Here is a 12,564-nt window from a genome sequence, read left to right on the forward strand (position 1 = left end):
GGGGTGAAAACGCAATTTTGGTCAATTGGTGCCGTGACGTTGTCGCGGCCTTGACAAAACGTCACCTATTGACTTCTAGCGACAAAACAAGGAGCCAATAGCGGATCGCACTGAAAATGTTTTGCCAACACTGGTTGTACAATGATGTATGATACAAAACACAGGAAAAATGAATTTTGAGTACACTGGGCCATTAAGCATTCACTTACAAAGACACACACACTAAACACCTACCTTGTCAGCCTACAATCCCCATTTACAAACAACAATCTCGCCACATAAGAATGATGTAATAAATAATGCAATAACGCTACCTCATAGTTATACTGAAAGGCACTTGAGAATGAAAATGACCGTGCACATTAAGACCAAGAGGCTTTTCCCTGACCTTTGACTACCAGCAGCCGCCTGGGGGCTTTGAGGAGCTGCACTTTGAACTCAAACAGAGCATGTTACATAACCCTAAAAAAGTAGGACACACCTTTGAGTGTGTTTTCCTTAGCGGGGCTTTAGAGAGAAGGCTACCTGATGCTCCCCTTGATCCAGGGGTAAATCCTGGATTAATGTGACAGTCATAGGGTTTCATGTGGCTCTGCCGTCACTACCACCGAACCAATCGCATCCCCCCCACCCCCACCAGCACACCACTACCCCAACCTGAACTAGGCAGGTAAAAAAGGGCCACGCAAAGACCTGGTTCTGTAACCAGCCCCATTCACTAAACCAGGAGCTTACTACTGGCAGGTGTGTGTATGTTTGTGTTAGTGATGAGGGGGGTGGGGGTGAAATCGATATTTACATATCGCAAAGTAATTTTGGATGATATTACAGTATATTGATACTTTGTATCGATTTGTAAAATAAATAAAAAGTAGCTTTTTCATCCTCCATTTTCTTTTGAAATAGTGAGCCAACATGTTTGCAGCAGTTTTATTTCCATGACTGACCAAAAGTCATTTTCTTATGCTCTCTCTTGTCCATCTGCAGCAGACATGTAGTGAGCAATATGTTTGGAACATCAAATCGCAATATTGAACCGCAATACATATAGAATCATGAGAATCGCAATACATATCGTATCGGCACCTAAGTATAGTGATAATATTGTATCATGAGGTTTTCTGGCAATTCCAAGCCCGTGTGTGAGTGTGCGTGCGTAGGAACGGGGGTGTGAAATTAGGGCAGAAGAAAATTGGGGAAAGAGAGAGGGAGAAGTAGAGAGAAGAGGGAGATAGACATAAGAGAGAGAGGGAAGACAGAGGTAAAGAAGGAAGAAGAGGAGCAAAAATGGAAAAAAGAAAAAGGAGAGACAGCAAGTGTGAAAGTGAGTGAGAGAGAGAATGACAGTAACTCCCCCCCTCTCACATGACAGGTGCCACTTACATAACTACCACTGCCTCTAAAAATATTTTACTGAAAGATTCATGAGGGTTGGGATGACTGCCTGGGGGCTACTGGAGGGGTGTGTGTGTGTGTGTGTGTGTGTGTGTGTGTGTGTGTGTGTGTGTGTGTGTGTGTGTGTGTGTGTGTGTGTGTGTGTGTCTCACCCCCAAAAATAGTGTGTGTATTTGTAAACACACAAGAACTAGGCCAAAGGTATGTGGGGTGTCACGTGATACCCTCTCCCTCTTCACAAAGCTCTACTGTACTGTAGGGAGGGAAACGCTCACACAGGCATACTGGGATGTACTGTACTATGCTGTAATACTGCTGTAGTCAACAGGAGAGGCCTCACCCACAGCCATTCTGCTCCACTCAGTTTTTTTATTTTACCTTTATTTTGACTATTTTACAAACTCTTATTTAAAATGATGGCCTAGGAACAGTGGGTTAACTGCCTTGTTCAGGGGCAGAACGACAGATTTATACCTTGTCAGCTCGGGGATTCGATCTTGCAGCCTTCCGGTTACTAGTCCAACGCTCTAACCACTAGGCTACCTGCCGCCCCAGTAATTAATACCTAATCCCTGACCGTACTGGGTATACGGCCTGTATGGCAGCACTCTCTGGATAAGACTAATGTCAATGAGCCAATGTATATGAACTTCCCACATTAGAGAGGGCTTCGGAAGATTTTGAGTGTTATGCATTTCTTCAAGTATTTTAATATTTTAACAGAACTGGGTGCATCGAAAGAGGTTAACTTTAAGTTGTGCTTTACGGAAGCCAATGAAAGGTTGTGCTGAAGTGTTTAAATGGCTCAGTGAGGAGCAGGGATAGTGAGTGAGTCCCGATCCCAGTCAAGTGACTAGAGGTCAGAGGTCACTCTGCTGAAAATAAATGCATAGACCAGAACACATTTTAAGCTGGTCCATGCTGGTCTATGCTGGTCCATGCTGGCCAAGCTGGTCTGACCAGCATGGTCTAATTGGTTCTGCTGGGAAAACAGCATGGTCTAGCGGTTTATGCTAGCAGACCAGCCTTCATTGTGTTTTCACTGGTGACCAGCCTTCATTGTGTTTTCACTGGTGACCAGCCTTCATTGTGTTTTCACTGGTGACCAGCCTTCATTGTGTTTTCACTGGTGACCAGCCTTCATTGTGTTTTCACTGGTGACCAGCCTTCATTGTGTTTTCACTGGTGACCAGCCTTCATTGTGTTTTCACTGGTGACCAGCCTTCATTGTGTTTTCACTGGTGACCAGCCTTCATTGTGTTTTTTTGGGCTTATCTCTGTCACCCTCACTGACCTGATGTTATGTCAGGAAGGTCAGTTTGCTGCCAACCAAGAGGTTGAGGCAAGGTAAGGCGGGGTCCCAAGTGTGTTCATCACAAAGAATGCTTAGTAGTTGTCAACTAATGTTAGAAGCTTTGTTGTAATCAGCAAAGTTCGGTGAAGGTACACTGAGCTTCTGGCAGCTACTTGCAAGTACGTTACTGTGCATTTGACATCTGGGTGTCAGTGAGTTACTAGCAGTTACTGGCTATTAAGTTACTGTGAATTTTACAATAACTTACTGACATCTGGTTGCTAACTGGGTAACAAAATTCACAGCAACTTCCAGGCACCTCCTAACTTAAACAGTAACCTCTTAACAGTGCAGCTCTTTAATGTCACAAGCTCTAACAAAGACTGCAGAACTGACAGTGTTTAAAGAAGTACTCAACCTTTGACAACATAACCATCAACCACCTAAACTGGTACTACACTTCCACTGACAGTTGTCAAAAATATATTACAACAAGCCGCCCAAATATGCTAATATATCCCATTGATACATTGCCCCCACCTACATTTTAAAATGCAGTGGTGATAGTACCTTATATTCAAAATATTGGGTAAAAAAATTAACCATTATACTAGATTATCCACACATGTACCCTAATAGGAACCAACCAGTACCCGGTGAGTTCCTATGTGTACCTCTGAAGGTATCTTGTGTACCTTTGACCTTTTTGTACCCCAGGGAACAACACTGTATCCTAACTGTATCCTAATATTGAGAGTGTGTGGATATATATTCTTGGTAATAAAGATGTGCCTGTTGGCACTGCTAAAACAGTAATGCACTTCCACCCAAAAGCTTGCAAGTTCAAATCCACAAAGCATTTATGCACACTTTACATCAAGTGTCCCTAAGCACTGCTATTTTTACATTGGTGTTGTCAGATAATCAGACAATTATTGACTTGAATCTGGGCACATTTAAGCAAAGTGCAGAAGCGTATTCTTGTCATTAAATGTGTGGGCAAATCTCTGTCATACCCACAGACCTGGTGGCGTAGCAGGACATTCTGGTCATTAGCAACCGAGAGGTTGTGAGTTTAAATCCCAAGTGAGGTATCGTCTCAAGTAACCAGCATTTTACAGCAACACCTTTATTAAGCTGTAAAAATTCAGTAACTTGTTCACCTTACTTTCACTGCAACCAGTAGCCTGTATTGTAACATAAAAATACAGGAACTTTAACAGTATAGCATTTCATTGCATTAAAGGAAAACATGGTGGAGAGGGAAATAACAGGATGGTTCTTCACAACCACCACAGCAGTAATGAACCCTTCCACTCAAAATTAATAAAATAATAATGGTTATGCATATCACCCTCCCCCCTGACAAAGAACCCCTAAAAAATATATTTTGTGTATGCTGCTCCAGCATGGTCTAGTAGCTGGTCAAGCTGGTCTGCAAAACCATGCCCATCATTATGATATTTCCCAGCATGCTCTATTGCAGATTGAGTTGTACACAAAGATAAGTAACATACATTTTCCTAAACTAATCCAATATGTTAAATAAAGGTGAAATAAATAAAAAATGTTAGTTGGACTTATTGTACCCGTTACTGAAATGGTTGTTCCAGTTTAGGTTGTCTCATTTATTCACTTTCTATCCCTAGTAGTCATTCTGAATGCATATTTTGGGTGAATCAAAGTTCAAAATGGTTGGATATCCGCACTCAGGCTAGATTCCAATAGGAATGAGACATCACCTTGCAAGCGAGCATAATGTGACTTGATGTTGGTTTTGTGGGTGACCAGCATATGCTGGTACGCCCAGTGTCCAAAACACAGAAGGCTGGTCACCGGCAAACACACAATGAAAGCTGGTCACCAGTGAAAACACAACGAAGGCTGGTCACCAGCCTATGCTGTTTTTTTTTCAGCAGGGCAACGGGTCAGAGGGGAAGGAAGGTAGGAGATCACTGGGTCAGGGGAAGTTTGGGAAGGGAAGGCCAGGCAAAGGATTGTGGGTGACTTTTCAGAGGCCAAAATGTCACAAAAATATTTTTATTTCTGACCCACAAAGATCAGAACGCCCAGTACATACACTTACTGGTACACGGTTTGGAAATATTTACTGTTGTTGTGCACTCAATGTTCCATAGTGAAAAAGTAGCTGTGTTACAAACACTTACAAAAGAGCACTAAGGAGAAAATCTTAGCAATCCAGTTGCACTGTGATACATGTAGAAGTCCAAGTGATGCAGTGCAACTGTCAGGAAGGTACCACAGAGACCTGAACCGTCTGTTCTTCCTGTTTTTTTGCACTCAGTGTTGTATGTGCTCCTCACGCAACCTTCCTCTGACCCTATGTTCTACAGCAGCACCTCAAAGGGACATACAAACAAGCTTGATCTCTCTGAAGGGGAACAGAACCGTGGCCGGAGTGCCCACATAAACAGACCATGGCTCAATACATATGAAAGGATCAGCAATGGAAACAGTGGAAACCTGAAATCTCTTAACTCCTTCATGTACAGGGAAGAGTCTTAGCACTGACTGAATATACAGATGATGTCCCTAGCGACCAGCTACAGTACGTGTAGACAATGGTTAATTTGTAAAAGTGTTTTCTTAAACCAACACTACACGCATATACACACTGTAAAAAAAAAAAAAGTTGTTTTTACAGTATCTTACTGGCAGCCAGTTACCTGTACCGTAATTTCCGGACTATTAAGCGCACCTGAATATAAGCCGCACCCACTGAATTTTTTATTTATTTTTGAACATAAATAAGCCACACATGTCTATAAGCCGCAGGTGCCTACCGGTACATTGAAACAAATTAACTTTACACAGGCTTTAACGAAACACGGCTTGTAACAAAAATAAATAGACTTTAACGAAATATGGCTAGTAAAAAAAAAAAAAAAAATTTGCAGTAAGCTTTAGTTGTCTTTTTGCACTGAGTCAATTCCTCACGCTGCTGTTTCCAACGTCTTATCATCGACTCATTAAAACCTCTCTAGGGTATGTGGGACGAAATCGTCCCACCTAGTCAACAGCCAGTGGAATCGAGTGGCGCGATATTCAAATACCTTAGAAATGCTATTACATCAATTTCTCAAACATATGACTATTTTACACCATTTTAAAGACAAGACTCTCGTTAATCTAACCACATTGTCCGATTTCAAAAAGGCTTTACAACGAAAGCAAAACATTAGATTATGTCAGGAGAGTACCCAGCCAGAAATAATCACACACCCATTTTTCAAGCTAGCATATATGTCACAAAAACCGCTAAATGCAGCACTAACCTTTGATGATCTTCATCAGATGACACTCCTAGGACATTATGTTATACAATACATACATGTTTTGTTCAATCAAGTTCATATTTATATCAAAAACCAGCTTTTTACATTAGCATGTGACGTTCAGAACTAGCAAACATACCAAAAACTTCCGGTGAATTTACTAAATTACTCACAAAAAACATAACAATTATTTTAAGAATTATAGATACAGAACTCCTTTATGCAATCGCGGTGTCAGATTTTAAAATAGCTTTTCGACAAAAGCACATTTTGCAATATTCTGAGTAGATAGCTCGCCATCACGGGCTAGCTAATTTGACACCCACCAAGTTTGGCACTCCTCAAACTCAGATTTACTATAAGAAAAATGGGATTACCTTTGCTGTTCTTCGTCAGAATGCACTCCCAGGACTTCTACTTCATCCACAAATGTTGTTTTGGTTCAAAATAATCCATAGTTCAAATATATATGTTCAAATATCCTCTGTTTTGTTCTTGCTTTCAAGACACTATCCGAACGGTGATGCGCGGACGCGTATCGTGACAAATTTCAAAATATTCCATTACCATACTTCGAAGCATGTCAAACACTGTTTAAAATCAATTTTTATGCCATTTTTCTCGTAAAATAGCGATAATATTCCGACCGGGAGACGTCTTTTTCGTTCAAAGACTGAAAATGTAAAATGGCCTCTTCACGTGCACACGCGCGCCCGTCTCATTGTTCTCAGATCGACCACTATCCAAATGCACTACTGTTTTTCAGGAAGGGGCTGCAAAGTCATCATTCAATGTTCTGGCGCCTTCTGAGAGCCTATGGGAGCCTTAGAAAGTGTCACGTTACAGCAGAGATCCTCTGTTTTCAATAAAGAGAGTATAGAAGGCCAAGAAATGGTCAGAGAGGGCACTTCCTGTACAGAATCTTCTCAGGTTTTGGCCTGCCATATGAGTTCTGTTATACTCACAGACACCATTCAAACAGTTTTAGAAACTTTAGGGTGTTTTCTATCCAAATCAAACAATTATATGCATATTCTAGTTTCTGGGCAGTAGTAATAACCAGATTAAATCGGGTACGTTTTTTTATCCGGATGTGAAAATACTGACCCCTACCCTAGAGAGGTTAAGACCAAGCTCCCGTGCAGTAGCTCTATTTCCTTTTCCAACAGCCAGATCAATCCCCTTCAACTTGAAAGCTGCATCATATGCATTTTTCCGTGTCTTTGCCATGATGAGGGTGACAAAATGACTACCGTAATCAGAATGATGGGAAGTTTGAGAGCGCTCGATTTAATCTAAACAGTAAACAAAAAAGTTGTTTGACCTTAACCCGTTCGGCAATTTCATTGGTCTAATGAAAGCTTCATGCTGCCAAAAAACTGAGCACGTCACAGAATGTGTTTTTTTGTAGAAAAAAAAATTGAAAGCGGGAAAAATCCATATATTAGCCACGTCATTGTTTAAGCCGCGAGGTTCAAATCTGGGAAAAAAGTTGCGGCTTATAGTCCGGAATTTACGGTAAGCTACTGTTAAAAAAAGTACAGTATGTTACCATAATTTCCAAATTAACTTTGGTTTAACAGTACATTACATTCCCGTAAAGATTATAAAAAATTTAAAGGTCGAAGGTCAGGGTCGCTGGCAGGTGACTGACCTTCACGCAAACCCTCCAGGGGATAGAAGAAAGCCACCAGGAGGTTCATGAGGACGGCCAGGTTGAAGGAGATGTTACTCCAGAATGACATGTTCCTGGAACACCAGTACAACACGGGCTGAGCTAGAGGAGACAGGGAGAGAGGTAGAGCGAGGTAGAGGTAGAGCGAGGTAGAGCGAGGTAGAGGTAGAGCGAGGTAGAGGTAGAGCGAGGTAGAGATAGAGCGAGGTAGAAGTAGAGCGAGGTAGAGGTAGAGCGAGGTAGAGAGCGAGGTAGAGAGCGAGGTAGAGAGCGAGGTAGAAAGCGAGGTAGAGATAGAGCGAGGTAGAGAGCGAGGTAAAGGTAGAGCGAGGTAAAGAGCGAGGCAAAGGTAGAGCGAGGTAAAGAGCGAGGTAAAGGTAGAGCGAGGTAAAGAGCGAGGTAGAGGTAGAGCGAGGTAGAGAGGGAGCGAGGTAGAGAGGGAGCGAGGTAGAGAGGGAGCGAGGTAGAGAGAGAGCGAGGTAGAGAGAGAGCGAGGTAGAGCGAGGTAGAGCGAGGTAGAGCGAGGTAGAGCGAGGTAGAGCGAGGTAGAGCGAGGTAGAGAGAGAGCGAGGTAGAGAGAGAGCGAGGTAGAGAGAGAGCGAGGTAGAGAGAGAGCGAGGTAGAGAGAGCGAGGTAGAGAGAGCGAGGTAGAGAGAGCGAGGTAGAGCGAGGTAGAGAGAGAGCGAGGTAGAGATAGAGCGAGGTAGAGGTAGAGCGAGGTAGAGGTAGAGCGAGGTAGAGCGAGGTAGAGCGAGGTAGAGCAAGGTAGAGCAAGGTAGAGGTAGAGCAAGGAAGAGGTGGAGAGAGAGAAGAGGGAGGGAATGAACATGAAGTTACACATTTTACCAATAAGAGTGAATCTATTGGACATTTCTTTGTTTGTTATGAAACTGTATAGCAGGCTCTGTATATTCTGTAGTATGTATAGTTGGAGGTCAGTGTGTGGCTGAGCTCTGTGTGATACAGTGTATCAGTGACTCGTACTGTAAGTGTGAAACAATAGAAAGGCTCAGTACTAAAGCACAAATACATTCTTAGAACAGAACGAAATGTTAAATGAACAAATATGATACTTTTACTGCTGTTCATGTTGGTTTAGGACACTGGTGAGGAGCACAACCTTTAGACATGTCACTGTAACCTTTCCTCTACTGAGGCTGGCTGTACCCTCCCCACAGCTGACAGTCAATCTGGCCTGTTGGCACAGTTTAAAGACGCTATTGGTGTGTCGCTATTCTGATTCAGTTTGGTTTGATTGGAAAAGAAGAAATAGAGGGACTTTTCTCGCTTGTCTGACAGTGAGGAAAAAGTGTTTGGGCATGTGTGTGTGTTAGTAGTGATTCATACAGTTACAGATGTTTCACACCTCAGTGGAAATCCCCCAACAGCCCACTGACAGACAGCGGAAAGAAGAGCTATTAGGGTAAATCCATTTGTATTCAATCACTTTTTGACCGCACCCCCTTTGAATCGAACAAAACGTTCCATACATATTTGCCCATTGTAGTACTGCTCAGAAAGTGACTTTTTGGACCTGAACGCTAAACCATTCAAGAGATAAAGGTGCTCACCTATTTTGCATACCCCACCATACCATGAGACATCCATGTCTTCATCACTGGAAATGATAAACGGTTAAGATATACACCACCATTCAAAAGTTTGGGGTCACCTAAAAATGTCCTTATTTTTTAAAGAAAATCACATTTTTTGTCCATTAAAATAACAAAGTTGATCAGAAATACAGTGTAGACATTATTAAGGTTGTAAATGACAACTGTAGCTGGAAACGGCAGATTTTTTATGGAATATCTACATAGGCGTACAGAGGTCCATTATCAGCAACCATCACTCCTGTGTTCCAATCGCATGTTGTGTTAGCTTATCCAGGTTTATCATTTTAAAAGGCTAATTGATCATTAGAAACCCCTTTTGCAATTATGTTAGCACAGCCGAAAACTGTAGTTTTGATTAAAGAAGCAATAAAACTGGCCTTTAGACTAGTTGAGTATCTGGAGCATCAACATTTGTGGGTTTGATTACAGGCTCAAAAACGTTTATTTATTTATTTGTAATAATGACAATTACAACAATACTGAATGAACACTTATCTTAACTTAATATAATACATCAATAAAATCAATTTAGCCTCAAATAAATAATGAAACATGTTCAATTTGGTTTAAATAATGCAAAACAACGTGTTGGAGAAGAAAGTAAAAGTGCAATATGTGCCATGTAAAAAAAGCTAACGTTTAAGTTCCTTGCTCAGAACATGAGAACATATGAAAGCTGGTGGTTCCTTTTAACACGAGTCTTCAATATTTCCAGGTAAGATTTTTTAGGTTGTAGTTAATATAGGAATTATAGGACTATTTCTCTCTATACAATTTGTATTTCATATACCTTTGACTATTGGATGTTCTTATAGGCACTTTAGTATTGCCAGTGTAACAGTATAGCTTCCGTCCCTCTCCTCGCTCCTACCTGGGCTCGAACCAGGAACACATCGACAACAGCCACCCTCGAAGCAGCATTACCCACGTAGAGGAAGGGAAACAACAACTCCAAGTCTCAGAGCGAGTGACGTTTGAAACGCTATTAGCGCGCACCCGGCTAACTAGCTAGCCATTTCACATGGGTTACACCAGCCTAATCTTGGGAGTTGATAGGCTTGAAGTCATAAACAGCGCAATGCATTGCAAAGGGCTGCTGGCAAAACGCACGAAAGTGCTATTTTGAATGAATGCTTACGAGCCTGCTGCTGCTTACCATCGCTCAGTCAGACTGCTCTATCAAATCATAGACTTAATTATAACATAATAAAACACAGAAATACGAGCCTTAGGTCATTAATATGGTCGAATCCGGAAACTATCATCTCGAAAACAAAATGTTATTCCTGTTACATTGCACAACCTTCAGTGTTATGTCATAATTACGTAAAATTCAGACAAATTACCCAAAGTGTTGCTTATACCCTGACTGCGTGCAATGAACGCAAAATGACACAATTTCACCTGGTTAATATTGCCTGCTAACCTGGATTTCTTTTAGCTAAATATGCAGGTTTAAAAATATATACTTCTGTGTATTGATTTTAAGAAAGGCATTGATGTTTATGGTTAGGTACAGTCGTGCAACAATTGTGCTTTTTTCGCAAATGCGCTTTTGTTAAATCATCCCCGTTTGGCGAAGTCGGCTGTCTTTGTTAGGAAGAAATAGTCTTCACAGTTCGCAACGAGCCAGGCGGCCCAAACTGCTGCATATACCCTGACTCTGTTTGCAAGAGAAGTGACACATTTTCCCTAGTTAAAAGAAATTCATGTTAACAGGCAATATTAACTAAATATGCAGGTTTAAAAATATATACCTGTGTATTGATTTTAAGAAAGGCATTGATGTTTATGGTTGGAGCAACGTGTACCTAAGCGATTATATGCAACGCAGGACAGGCTAGATAAACTAGTAATACCATCAACCATGTGTAGTTACCTAGTGATTATGATTGATTGATTGTTTTTTATAAGATAAGTTTAATGCTAGCTAGCAACTTACCTTGGCTTCTTACAGCATTCGTGTAACCCCGTGGAGTGCAATGTAAAGCAGGTGGTTAGAGCGTTGGACTAGTTAATCGTAAGGTTTCAAGATTGAATCCCTGAGCTGACAAGGTAAAAATCTGTCTTTCTGCACCTGAACAAGGCAGTTAACCCACCGTTCCTAGGCCGTCATTGAAAATAAGAATGTGTTCTTAACTGACTTGCCTAGTTAAATAAAGGTCTTACATTTTTTTTTAATACAAATCGGCATCCAAAAATACAGATTTCTGATTGTTATGAAAACTTGAAATCGGCCCTAATTAATCGGCCATTCCGATTAATCGGTCGACCTCTACACTAGGAATTACTACGAAGTTTTGGCAGAACTTTTTATTAAAATGTTTTCTTTTGACTGCATCTAGTTAATGCAGTCAAATTTCAGTGGCTGTAGAGTAATAGAAATGAGTCTTGAGAAGCCATTTGGAAGAGCTAGCTACCTCTTAGTTTCTTCTGCCAGTTCATTTCATTGAAGAGGTCCTCTGCACTGAGGAAGAAGTCATTGATCTTGCTGCCCTGCTCGTCCCTCTCAGTGGTGTAGTACACCCTCAGTTTGGACTCACAGGTCAGGAACTCACAGATGTTGGGCACAGGGAACACTATCTCCTCCATGGTGCGGTCATGACGCACAATCTGAGAGGAGGACACACACAGGAACACACTCAGTCAATGTCAGCTCTATGGGTGTGGAGTGGACCAGCCACCTAGCCCCTGGTTGGAGAGCACTCATGTGGCTGGACATTGTAATTTAGCTCCAGGCTTTTGAGTATTCCCATTTAACCACATCAGATTAAGAGGAACTGATATCCATCTATGGCATTTTCTCCAATGCTCGTCCTGGGGACCCAAAGGGGTGCATATTTAGTTTTTTTCCCCTAGCACTAACAGGACCAGTATTATGAAACACTTCCCTATGGCAAAAGCATTTTCCTTTGTCAATGACAGTTAAAGATATCCAATATACACTGTGTGAGTGTGTTTGACTGATGTTACTGACCTCTATCTGAGCAGTGTGTTTGGCGTAGAACTCCAGAGCCTCGTCTCCCTCTCCGTTGGTCCCTCCTGGTTTCAGCATCACCTGCAGCTCCTTGTTGTGGCGTGCCAACTACAGGGGTCAAGTCAAGTAAGGGGTCAAATCGCTCATGAGAAGTATAGCAGGCAAAACTGCATCTGACTCTGTTGTGTGAGAGCCTCAAATGGTTGGATCAAATGGTTGGGTCCAATAGTTGCATGAAATATGAATCAACTGTGGATCAAATGGTTGGATCAAAAGGTTGATTCCAATAGTTGAATGCAATATCAATCAAT

The 12,564-nt window shown here is 41.7% G+C and overlaps 1 protein-coding gene across 4 annotated transcripts in view; it reads right to left on the minus strand.

Moving 5' to 3' along the window:
* Nucleotides 1-12,564, minus strand: part of LOC115207911 (inositol 1,4,5-trisphosphate receptor type 1) — a 167,292-nt gene that overhangs the window by 25,638 nt on the left and 129,090 nt on the right. For all 4 annotated transcript variants that reach the window (XM_029775475.1, XM_029775474.1, XM_029775476.1 and 1 more), the window contains 3 exons: nucleotides 12,254-12,361; nucleotides 11,697-11,889; nucleotides 7,640-7,762 (listed from right to left, as the gene is read on the minus strand). In XM_029775475.1, coding sequence (XP_029631335.1) covers nucleotides 7,640-7,762; nucleotides 11,697-11,889; nucleotides 12,254-12,361 — 424 coding nt within the window. The remainder of the gene's footprint in view (nucleotides 1-7,639; nucleotides 7,763-11,696; nucleotides 11,890-12,253; nucleotides 12,362-12,564) is intronic.

This window comes from Salmo trutta, chromosome 14 (genome assembly GCF_901001165.1).
Source record: "Salmo trutta chromosome 14, fSalTru1.1, whole genome shotgun sequence".
Classification (NCBI taxonomy): domain Eukaryota; kingdom Metazoa; phylum Chordata; class Actinopteri; order Salmoniformes; family Salmonidae; genus Salmo; species Salmo trutta.